A 12911-nucleotide genomic window follows, 5' to 3' on the forward strand; every position below is an offset into this window, starting at 1 on the left:
GCCCTACACGGGCTCACATACACAGCTCGCCCAGCCTCGCCCTACACGGGCTCACATACACAGCTCGCCCAGCCTCGCCTGCTACACGGGCTCACATACACAGCTCGCCCAGCCTCGCCTGCTACACGGGCTCACATACACAGCTCGCCCAGCCTCGCCTGCTACACGGGCTCACATACACAGCTCGCCCAGCCTCGCCCTACACGGGCTCACATACACAGCTCGCCCAGCCTCGCCTGCTACACGGGCTCACATACACAGCTCTCCCAGCCTCGCCCTACATGGGCTCACATACACAGCTCGCCCAGCCTCGCCCTACACGGGCTCACATACACAGCTCACCCAGCCTCGCCCGCTACAGCCTCGCCCTACACGGGCTCACATACACAGCTCGCCCAGCCTCGCCCGCTACACGGGCTCACATACACAGCTCACCCAGCCTCGCCCGCTACAGCCTCGCCCTACACGGGCTCACATACACAGCTCTCCCAGCCTCGCCCGCTACACGGGCTCACATACATAGCTCGCCCAGCCTCGCCCGCTACACGGGCTCACATACACAGCTCGCCCAGCCTCGCCCGCTACACGGGCTCACATACACAGCTCGCCCAGCCTCGCCCGCTACACCAACCCGATCTCCAAAAAAATTGTAAAATAGCAACGTTTGTGGACAAACGTTGGTATTTTACAATGTCGGCTAAGAAATTGTAAAATGGGAACGTATGCGTCTACAGCGGTGGGCGGGGTTTGGGCGTGTTTTACGGAGATTTTCTGTTTCTAACCCCTCCCCCTACTCTAATCCTAACCCTAACCACTCAGAACGTTACTATTTTACAATTTTCGAGCCGAAATTGTAAAATAGCAACGTTGGTCCATATCGTTGGTATTATACAATTTTCTGTGAGACTGTGTTGGCTACACGGGCTCACATACACAGCTCGAGAGACCTTTAATAGATAATAATAATATAATATATATAATAAGAAATGGTACTCTTCCGGTCTCCTAAATGGGCGTGGTCATCAGCTTGTCGTTGGCTGTCTGTCAATGGTATGAAACTTCTTTGGCTGACCAGTCTCCTAAGTGGGCGTGGCAGTGGCGAAACCTCTGTGGCACAGATACAGGAAGTGACTGGAAGTTGGGGTGTCTCTATATTAAATGTCTCTGGATCCCTCTCCAATGATATGATAATGAGATAAGCATGATGATGAACACACACCTACTATGCTCATGCACACACATAGTGTGGGGTATGTATATATATGCACAGACACATCCCTGCACACATAAAGACATACATGCATACACACACACACACACACACACACACACACACACACACACACACACACACACACACACACACACACACACACACACACACACACAGACAGACACCCCCTGCCTAGGTGCGATTACTCCTTGTTCTTTTCTTGGCAATGATTCTTTAGTGAAAAAAGTAAAGTAGGGCGTCCAGCAAAGACACACATGGATACTCAGTCACACAGGTTCATGGTCCCCCATCTGGACTGGACAGACAGAGCTACTGATACTGCTTTCAGACAGATACTGTTCTGGTTCTGGTTCTGGTTCTGGCTCTGGCTCCGTTCTGAGTCTCAGAACCTTGGTGCTTTCTGGCGAAACCAGCCCGCGTTCACACCAGTAAGTTTAAGCGGAACCAAAGTGGGAGGACGTTATTCGGTAGTCCTTCAGTTTTTTAAGTTTATTAATTATTTGGTCTGGCGTTCGAGTGAACCCAGCCTTGGCCATCTCTTCCGCAAGTTCGGCATACAACTTGTTCTTTCTTGTACTGCTTTCTAGCTTTTCTTGAAATTCGGTATAGATGCCCAAATCGCCACTAAACATTTGGTTTCCTCAGCAGACCACTGCAAATTATTTTTCTCCATGTTGTCACTGCCTTCTTCTCCTTCCTGCTCGTCTTCACAGCCTAGAATAAGACACACCCACAGATGATGTCACGGTTCCCAAGAAAAAACCAAATATTTTTTGGCGCCGGGCGGTTCAAATTTGGGTTCGGGAACCGGAACCGGAACCGGCACGGAGCCCTGCCGGTGTGAAAGCCCTATCACAGGAAGACTCACGCATAGAAATACATACCAAAAAAACTGCTGCTTGGTTTAGCAAGTACACACATAGACACACACACACGCACGCACGCACGCGCATGCTGAGATGGATACAGGGGGCCGCTGTTTCATTGCAGCGCCCCCCTGTTTCTGCTTTGGTCCCAGAGAGAATTTGCCAAAGGCTCTCCACACACACACACACACACACACACACACACACACACATACACACACACACACACACACACACACACACACACGCACACGCACACACACACACACACACACACACACACACACACACACACACACACACACACAGTGCTCTCCTGCTCCATCATTTGTATGACTTGATCCTGGGCCAGAGATAGGGCAGCAACTCACGATTATTTTGATTATCGATTAATGTGACGATTATTTTCTCCACTAATCGGTTAGTCGTTGGTCTATAAAATGTCACAAAATGGTGAAAAATATCGATCACTTAATTTCCCCCAAAGCCCAAGATGACATCCTCAAATGTCTTATTTTGTCTTGACCAACAGTCCACAACCCAAAGATAATCCGTTTAGTGTCATAAAAGACAAAACAACCTGAAAATATTCACATTCAAGCTGGAACGAGAGAATTGTTCTATTTCTTAATGAGCCTAAACGATTAATCATTTATAAAAAATAGTTAGTGATTAATTTTCTGTCGATGGACTCTCTAAGAGCAGAGACCTATATTCTCATGCATAAGTCAGAGTGAATTGTATTTTCTCAAACTAATGTCTGTCTTTTGATCAGATGTTCCAAAGCCTGCCGCTCTTTGATCAGGTAATCCCAAGCGTTGGCAAAGTTGAGGGGAGGGTACGTTGCTTTTTCCACTTCACTTCCTTTTTCTGCTGATTTGCTCTGAAGTGCAGCTGTGCCATGTCTAATGTAGATTAACATTTCACTTCTACAATCAGCAGACACAGCAATTTTCAGGTTTTTTTTAGATAGCGGCAGAGAGGCGACGGGTGCTAGCTCATTTCATATGCTAAATATATGCACAAGAGACACATGGTTAGTATTTGTACCATATTGAATCCTGGGCCTTCCCCCGAGCAGGAGAATGCACTTCTGCACACTCTAAGTACAAAGAGTACAGAGAGGTTTGTGCTCTGAAATGTTCTGGATTTGGTCTGGAAAGAATCTGGTGCTTGCCTTTGTGGATTTGCAAAAGACTGTAAGACGCTTTGCCTGCCGAACATCGACAGCAGTTATCTATGATTACGTATCTCTCTGACTGCTGTTTCACATGCCCTTTAGGTGGTGTACAAGCGAGCAGACATGGCCATTGGCTCTCTGACTATCAACGAGGAGAGGTCAGAGGTCGTGGACTTCTCGGTCCCCTTCGTGGAGACGGGGATCAGTGTCATGGTCTCCCGTAGCAATGGAACTGTATCGCCATCTGCTTTCTTAGGTAAGAGGTTCTGTTTATATCAGGAGTCCAACTGTTGTACTGAATCTAATGGACCTGGAAAATGTTGAGTTGGCATGAAAGGCCTCAGTCTTTGGCTGCTGCTCCTTACAGTAGCTCTAGATTAGCTGTTAGTTTTTCTGAGCTGTTCATGTCTTCCTAACTTCTAGTTTCACTCTGTCAGCAGACCCAATGCTCCAGTGGGAGGGCAGGGTTATTGGCTTGCGCACTGCATTGAGATTATTGTAAAAAGCAGAAATGGTGTTAATGTACTTCTGCTGATTATATTTGCTCCAATGGCTTCTGTTTTCATTCTCCTCACATACATAATGTGCCAGTCTTATGCAGACAGTTTCCTTCCTTCCTCCTCTTCTACAATATAATAGTAACAACAACAACAACAACAACAACAGTAATAATAATAACAATAATACACTTTACTTTGAAGAACACCGTTTACAAAGCGTTTACAGAGCATGTAAAGACATTACATAATTATAAGAGATTACATACAAAAAGGATTATGATCATGGATATCGTAGAATATTTACAGTACAGGGTGGTTCAGTACGCTAGTGGCCCATAACGTGTTTAAAGTCTTTGTTTGTTCCCCTCCAAAGAGCCCTACAGTCCGGCCGTGTGGGTGATGATGTTTGTCATGTGCCTGACCGTGGTCGCTGTGACCGTCTTCATTTTCGAGTTCTTCAGCCCCGTGGGCTACAACCGCAGTCTGCAGAGTGGCAAGAGTAAGTGATGCGTCCTACAGTAGCTGTCTCTGTTTCCCAGCCTGATGGATGAGTCTGTGTGCGCTCCATCACTGTGCTGTATGCATCAAGTGGACAAACATTTAACACCACATTCCTGGAGTGTGGTTGACAAATTCAAAAAGTCCAATGTCCGCGCAGTGCAGAGGTAGGTTCCCTGCCTACCAAGACGAGGGTCGCAGATGTGAGCTCCCAGAGGGAGGTAATACGGCTTGGACGGGCATCCATACAGCCACAATGAAACATCCATACAGGCACAATGGGCCCTGTCTGCAGATTAATATAAGGGTATGTGTCCTGGTCGCTGCATTAGTGCCTCCTCTGGTCGGCTGGGGCGCCTGTTTGGGGGGAGGGGAACTGGGAGGAATAGCGTGATCCTCCCACGCGCTACGTCCTGCCTGTGAAACTCCTCACTGTTTAGGTGAAAAGAAGCGGCTGGCGTGAAAGGAAGCATGTGCTAGTCTACAACTCTCCCCAGATGGGCAGATGGGGCGGAGCAACAAACGGGACAGCAGGGGGAATTGGCCAAGTTGGGGACAAACGGCAATTGTACTTGTTTCTACAGAGTTTGATTTCTATAAGTGTCTTGATGTCTGGCTCGTCAGCTGTCACTCTTCAAGTGAATTGCTGGACGTTGGGAATGTGTTGACCCAAAAGCTGAACTGTGTGGATGTTGTGAAGATGACGGCCATGTTGCCTTGCATCCCAGCATTCATAATAGTGAAGCAGCCATATATTATTCAGCAGCACAGTTTGTCCCCTTGTGATATTCAGGGCGCCCGGCGCCTCAGTCCAATACCGAGCCCGACTTGCCTCTTTTACTGCATGATTGCTGTGCTCTACATCATTTTACCTCTCTGTCATCCTCCCATATTTCCCCTCTCATTCTCTCTCATCCCTCTCTTTCCTTCATCCCTCACTCCTGTCGTTTAAAGGCGTGTTTGAGCCCTTTGAGTGGTGATTTGCGCCGTGTCATTAAATCATTTGTAAGATCATCACGTAGTAGCGTAATTGAAAGCTGACTTATTGTCAGTGCTTCATGAGCTTTGGTGTCGAGAGGCCTGCTAGGTATTTACTTCTCTAAGACCTACGACAAATCATTCTGGGAGGTTGACTTGACTCAGCTGCTATACTACTGAATACATTGTTCCCAGCATGGTACATAAAGTTATGTTGAGTCAGTATTTTTTTGTTATTGTGCGGGTAGTGTACTGCCTGGATTGCTGCCTGGGGAAAAAAAGTGAATTTTACCACCAATTCTTACACTCCAAACTCTCTTTTGTTTTCTTCCTCGTCTCTCTCTCTCTGTGCACAGAGGCTGGAGGCTCTACTTTCACCATAGGGAAGTCAGTGTGGCTGTTATGGGCCATCGTCTTCAACAACTCAGTGCCGGTGGAGAACCCCAGAGGAACCACCAGTAAGATCATGGTGCTGATCTGGGCCTTCTTCGCTGTCATCTTTCTGGCCTCCTACACTGCTAACCTGGCTGCCTTCATGATCCAGGAGGAGTACATTGACACAGTGTCAGGCCTTTCGGACAAGAAGGTACTCTACTGCTTGAATACTGATGAAGTGTAGGCAAGTGGAGGGAGAATTAATGTCTTAAAGGCGGATAAATTGAATTGCGTGAATGCTGAATTGAATACCACGGGAATTTACAAATGAATCAAAAAAATTGAACTCAATTACCACAGTTCTTGAATACTTGAAAGGCTAGTTATAAATACCACAGTAAGTCCACAGAGTGCTCTCTTTGCAAACATCTCATTTGACTATATGTGCATAGTTAGTCTGGGAAGTGGACAGAAATAGGTCAGACAGATTGGTGCACAGTCTGGTGTGTCTCATGCCCCTTCCGTCTCCCTCCCTCGCCTCCCTTTGCTCCGCTAGTTTCAGCATCCCGAGGAGCAGTACCCACCTCTGAAGTTTGGCACGGTGCCCAACGGGAGCACAGAGAAGAACATCCGCTCCAACTACCCAGACATGCACCAGTACATGGTCAAATACAACCAGAGAGGAGTGGAGGACGCCATAGTCAACCTGAAAACCGGGTGTGTGTGCCGCAGCATGGCCTTGTTCATTCCCTCATTGCCCGTTTATTCTGTTAGCCTCCTTCTTTCCATTTATTGGATTTATTGTTTTGTCTTTCTCTCCACACCTTCTGGTTTTTCAGTAGCTGGGCTTCCATCAAAGTATTGTTTTGGGCAAACTATGGTTTCCTGAATTAAAGGTACTAAATATGATATTCAGCGCTGCTAGATGTCTGTTCTGAGCAGTGAAGGAAGAAGCCACACCCCCTCTGTGTGTTTTGAAATCAGAGGCGTGTTTTTCAGCCGCTCGTGCATGTCATGCTAGTGCATGAGTCCCTCGGTTGAGCGAGCTCCCGAGTGAATGGAGAGAGCGAGCGGCGCAAAGCCAGTGAAACAGAGAAGTTAAAAGTTATTTTTAGTTTTTTATGCGGTGCAACCGCTTCTATGAGTGAGATGTATAGTCACCTGGAAGAGGTTAGGGTTAGGCAGTTGTGAAAAGTCACCTGGGCAAGGCAACAAGGAAGAGGGTGTGTGTGTGTGTGTGTGTGTGTGTGTGTGTGTGTGTGTGTGTGTGTGTGTGTGTGTGTGTGTGTGTGTGTGTGTGTGTGTGTGTGTGTGTGAAGTGATGTCACTCAACTGGAAATGATGTCACACAATTGTTCGACTGTGATGTCATCAGGCAGTTGTGATGTCATCAGAGATGTCACTCGAGCAATTGTCTTCTTAGTTAAAATTGGTTAAGTGGTGTCTGTAGTCTGCACCGCTTACTTCACCACCTGTGTGTGATTTCCCCCCACAGTGGTTATGCTCAGCTCAGTCTTGCCAGATTGGGTTGTTTTCTGCCCAATTGGGCTGTTTTGGGTCACGCTGTCCGGGGGGGAAATCGGCTTGGGCGGCATTTTGTGGCTCGCTCTCCACAAACACCGACATGACGCCTGTCTGCACCTGCACACAGCAGACAGAGGAGGGCGACGAGGGTAGGTTTGGAAGACACGGCCATTAGTTTCATAGACTGTATCTTGTTTATGTATGCTGCTGCTCTAGTGCGACATCTAGTGGGGCTGAAAAATCCTATATAGCTGCTTTAAACAACTAGGGGCCCTATCTTCCCAAAAGCGGTAATTTAGCGTTTGCGCTCGTTTAACGCCGTGCGCAATGCAAATTGGGGGCGGGCACAAGCGCATGCCTGTTATAATTGTACTGGGCATAGGCGTGCCACATGCCAAAGCAGGCGTTTCAGCGCTAAAATGTGGGGATAGATGGCATTATCCTATCGTCAGCAGCGCGTAATTACTCTGCGCTAAGAGCTTTGAAAAGCACCTCTTAGGGCCTGTGTCCACCTAGCGTCTTTTTCCGACGTTAAACGCTGGGAGTGCGCTGGGGAACGCTGATCTCGGCGCACAATATAACAAGGAAGCAGTCTGAAACTAACGTTAGCTCAGTGCGGTAGTAGCTTGATAGCTGACAGCTAACATTAGCAAACAACACACATACAGTGATTTAGCTCAACACTCACCAGAAATATTAAGTGTCTAGCCAATCTGCTCCCACAATTGAGCCTTTCTGTCTCTGTTGCGATAGTTTTTTCATATGATTAGTTGCCAGAAAAGGAGCACCCAACACCAGCGTCTTTCTGAAAAGTTAAAATAATTTCAGCTGGAAGCGCTGGGAGCGCTGGGAGTCGGGCACACAAAAACACCAGAGCGCTCTGAAAATATACGCTGGACGCAGCGCACTTTCTCTAGACGTCCGTGTGCGCTCGCATACGCTCTCCCCCCATTGGAAACAATTGAAAATAGACGCCGGAGCTGATGAAAAGACGCTAGGTGGACACAGGCCCTTAGGCGCTAAAACACTCGCTGTGCTTGATCGCACCAAATGCTGTGCAGCGCAGAAACGTCATTACGCACAGACCTGCCACCCCACGACATCAAATTCTGCTGCTAAAATTGGGTAACCAGCAGATTATTCGGTGAGACAATCAACTATAATTAACTGAGAAACTTTTATCACATCGCAAGGAGGGGTTATGGTAAATGAATTGAGAAAACTTGTACATTGTAGCCTACTTGCAATAGGCTATTCACCTACTGCTATCCCATAACCCGGAGGGTCGTTGGCACCACAGCCGATCTGTCGCAAGCTCTCTCCATCTCTCTTTGTCCTCGGCACGAGTAAGTCCACTCTATTACGCATGGAGAGAATTACAGCATATTGCATGCCTCGCGCAAACTGCGATCGCGAGACGGGAATCTGATTGGTTTTGATTGACGTAATGCCCAGCATTGCCTGGCCACACCTGTGAATAATTCTGGTAGTTAAGACCGCCTAAATTCCGTTTGCACTGGCATTTTGGGGGCGCAGATGATTTTGGCACGGCTCTAATTTGCATCTGCGGCACGTGCCGTGAAGGTTTCCGCATCCCTGCCGAGAATTGCATCCCCAACATATTTCGGGGCTGTTTTAACTTAGAAATCAGGGAGGTCACGTCTACCCAGACAATTATATCACTTTTAAACAGTTACATTTCTGTATAAATCATTACAATATGCTCCTGTGAGGTGGGGATGCTGCCGGGCGGGGGAGCAAAACTCGGCATAACACCAAATGTGCAAGGCAGACCGGTATCTTCCCTGCCTTAAGGCACGAGCAAACAGGTGCACAAGCGTAAATAGGGGATATCGCCTGTACGAAGATAGGGCCCAATGTTCTCAATATCGCAAATTTTCACACTCGCTTGAAGCATAAAATCTTTCAGTCAAATAGCGAAATGATGTGGTAAATGACGAAACACTGTCAAAATAAATAAATAATGTACGTATGCCCCAATGAAGCATCCCTTCTCATTAGACAACATTTCCAAAATGGTTTCAGACACTGAAATGTTGTCTGTAATATCTATCTCCACTACGACCTGCCACAAAAGTCATAGCCACTGTCGCTGCCATGTGTAAGTTGCCCATCGAAGTTGCACGGCCATTAGTTGGCACATTAGAATATGGCCAAGTGCATTCCTTTGTTGTTGTCTTGCGATGATAGCATGAAACATTAGCTGACACTAAAAAGCAGCAACAACCTGCCCAGTACTGATGAGTTCTTGAAACACTTTCCATTCTTCTCATGGATGGTTTCTTTGACGTTCACGAAGCCTAATTATTTGCCTCAACCCAGCTGATGGAAATGCACCTAATTTGTATTTTATTTGTCAACATTTCAAAGGTTTGCCTAAAGATTGTCTTGACAGTTGGATGGAAACACACCTAGCGTCTTGCTTTTCATCTTGTCATTCTATAATGTTCTTACTCTTGCTGTAGCAGCCCGTCGTACACTCCGGCTCACATTTCACTTTTTTGCCATTATTGCCTTGCCTTCTTATACGGATTCTCTCACCTTTACACACTCTCTCTCTCTCTCTCTCTCTCTCTTTCTCTCTCCCTCTCTCCCTCCCTCTCTCTCTCTCTCTCTCTCTCTATCTCTCTCCCTCCCTCTCTCTCTCTCCCTCCCTCTCTCTCTCTCTCTCCCTCTCCCTCCCTCTCTCTCTCTCTCTCTCCCTCCCTCCCTCTCTCTCTCTCTCTCTCTCTCTCTCTCTCCCTCCCTCTCTCTCTCTCTCTCTCTCTCTCTTCCTCACTGCTATCTCCCCTCACCCACACAGTACAAGCAGCCTTCCCCTCTTCAGTTTCTAGTAGAATCTCCATCACCGTCGCGTGTGTTGGATAATCCCAGTTTACTTTATCCTAAGCTTCTGTCATCGTGTCTCCCTCCCCATTGCCTTGACACCACAATTAGAACTCTTGTGTGTAAATGTGCTCGGAAATGAGAAACTCTTGCTTTGCTCTTCCTCTCCTTTCTCCTCTCTTTCTGCTCCTTATCGCTCCGTTTCTCTCCTTCCTCATCTGCCCGGCTGTTTCTTAATTCCCCCCTGTTGTATTTCTCCTCTCCCTTTCTCTCCATTCTTTCCCCTCCTGGTGTGTCTGTATTTAAACTTTATAATCCTCATCGCTCTCTGGCTCTGTCCCATGTCTTTTCCCCCCGAAGTGTGTAAATCTCCCCCCTCCCTCCCTCTCTCTCCCTCCCTCCCTCTCTCTCTCTCCCTCCCTCTGTCACTCTGCTCTTCGCACCATACAGTATAAATCCCTCCCCTCCACCTCCTCCTCAACCTTCCCGCGCCCTCTTACTCATGTACACGCCTCTGATCTCTGCTTTATTTCATTCTCCTTGTGTTTTGACTCTTTCCGCCAAGCCTACATTACTATTCCACACTTCCTGCCTTTCCTTGTTATTATTTAACTTTGCATGCCCTCTTTTTTATATACTTTTCCTGCACCGCCCTCCATAATATTTGTGCTCCACCACTCTCTTTTCCAGGTGCCTTCACACCACCTCCCTGCCTCAGCCCTACCTTCACACCACCTCCCTGCCTCAGCCCTACCTTCACACCACCTCCCTGCCTCAGAACAGCCCTACCTTCACACCACCTCCCTGCCTCGGCCTACCTTCACACCACCTCCCTGCCTCAGAACAGCCCTACCTTCACACCACCTCCCTGCCTCAGCCCTACCTTCACACCACCTCCCTGCCTCAGCCCTACCTTCACACCACCTCCCTGCCTCAGCCTACCTTCATACCACCTCCCTGCCTCAGAACAGCCCTACCTTCATACCACCTCCCTGCCTCAGAACAGCCCTACCTTCACACCACCTCCCTGCCTCAGAACAGCCCTACCTTCACACCACCTCCCTGCCTCACAACAGCCCTACCTTCATACCACCTCCCTGCCTCAGAACAGCCCTACCTTCATACCACCTCCCTGCCTGGGCCTACCTTCATACCACCTCGCTGCCTCAGCCTACCTTCATACCACCTCCCTGCCTCAGCCTACCTTCATACCACCTCCCTGCCTCTGCCTACCTTCATACCACCTCCCTGCCTCGGCCTACCTTCATACCACCTCCCTGCCTCTGCCTACCTTCATACCACCTCCCTGCCTCGGCCTACCTTCATACCACCTCCCTGCCTCGGCCTACCTTCATACCACCTCCCTGCCTGGGCCTACCTTCATACCACCTCCCTGCCTCGGCCTACCTTCATACCACCTCGCTGCCTCGGCCTACCTTCATACCACCTCCCTGCCTCGGACTACCTTCATACCACCTCCCTGCCTCTGCCTACCTTCATACCACCTCCCTGCCTGGGCCTACCTTACCACCTCCCTGCCTCGGCCTACCTTCATACCACCTCCCTGCCTCGGCCTACCTTCATACCACCTCCCTGCCTGGGCCTACCTTCATACCACCTCCCTGCCTGGGCCCTACCTTCATACCACCTCCCTGCCTCTGCCTACCTTCATACCACCTCCCTGCCTCAGCCTACCTTCATACCACCTCCCTGCCTCGGCCTACCTTCATACCACCTCCCTGCCTCGGCCTACCTTCATACCACCTCCCTGCCTGGGCCTACCTTCATACCACCTCCCTGCCTCAGCCTACCTTCATACCACCTCCCTGCCTCGGCCTACCTTCATACCACCTCCCTGCCTCTGCCTACCTTCATACCACCTCGCTGCCTCAGCCTACCTTCATACCACCTCCCTGCCTCTGCCTACCTTCATACCACCTCCCTGCCTCGGCCTACCTTCATACCACCTCCCTGCCTCGGCCTACCTTCATACCACCTCCCTGCCTCGGCCTACCTTCATACCACCTCCCTGCCTCGGCCTACCTTCATACCCCCTTCCTGCCTGGGCCTACCTTCATACCACCTCGCTGCCTGGGCCCATCCCTCCAACTTTCTGCTCCCTCTCTCCCATTAAATGATGAATGAATTCTCCCTTGATCCCCTTACAGGAAGCTAGATGCTTTTATTTATGATGCTGCAGTATTGAACTATATGGCCAGGAAGGACGAGGGTTGTAAGGTAAGGACAGACTCACACAAGCTGATGGTCTGTTAGATACATGCAGTATGTACATGCAGTATGTTAGATACATGCAGTATGTTAAATACATGCAGTATGTTAGATACATGCAGTATGTTAGATACATGCAGTATGTTAAATACATGCAGTATGTTAGATACATGCAGTATGTTACTGTAGATACTGTACATGCAGTATGTTAAATACATGCAGTATGTTAGATACATGCAGTATGTTAGATACATGCAGTATGTTAGATACATGCAGTATGTTAGATACTGTACATGCAGTATGTTAAATACATGCAGTATGTTAGATACATGCAGTATGTTAGATACATGCAGTATGTTAGATACATGCAGTATGTTAAATACATGCAGTATGTTAGATACATGCAGTATGTTAGATACATGCAGTATGTTAGATACATGCAGTATGTTAGATACTGTACATGCAGTATGTTAAATACATGCAGTATGTTAGATACATGCAGTATGTTAGATACATGCAGTATGTTAGATACATGCAGTATGTTAGATACATGCAGTATGTTAGATACATGCAGTATGTTACTGTAGATACTGTACATGCAGTATGTTAAATACATGCAGTATGTTAGATACATGCAGTATGTTAGATACATGCAGTATGTTAGATACATGCAGTATGTT

At 48.1% G+C, this 12911-nt stretch overlaps 1 protein-coding gene across 1 annotated transcript in view; it reads left to right on the forward strand.

Moving 5' to 3' along the window:
* grin2db (glutamate receptor, ionotropic, N-methyl D-aspartate 2D, b) overlaps window positions 1-12911 on the forward strand; it is a gene marked incomplete at both ends in the record, with an annotated part of 73535 nt that overhangs the window by 28701 nt on the left and 31923 nt on the right. The window contains 5 exon segments of the mRNA XM_083634931.1: window positions 3383-3536; window positions 4154-4279; window positions 5613-5842; window positions 6188-6348; window positions 12171-12240. Coding sequence (XP_083491057.1) covers window positions 3383-3536; window positions 4154-4279; window positions 5613-5842; window positions 6188-6348; window positions 12171-12240 — 741 coding nt within the window.

The sequence above is a fragment of the Poromitra crassiceps genome (genome assembly GCF_964638095.1).
Source record: "Poromitra crassiceps genome assembly, chromosome: 1".
NCBI classification, from domain to species: domain Eukaryota; kingdom Metazoa; phylum Chordata; class Actinopteri; order Beryciformes; family Melamphaidae; genus Poromitra; species Poromitra crassiceps.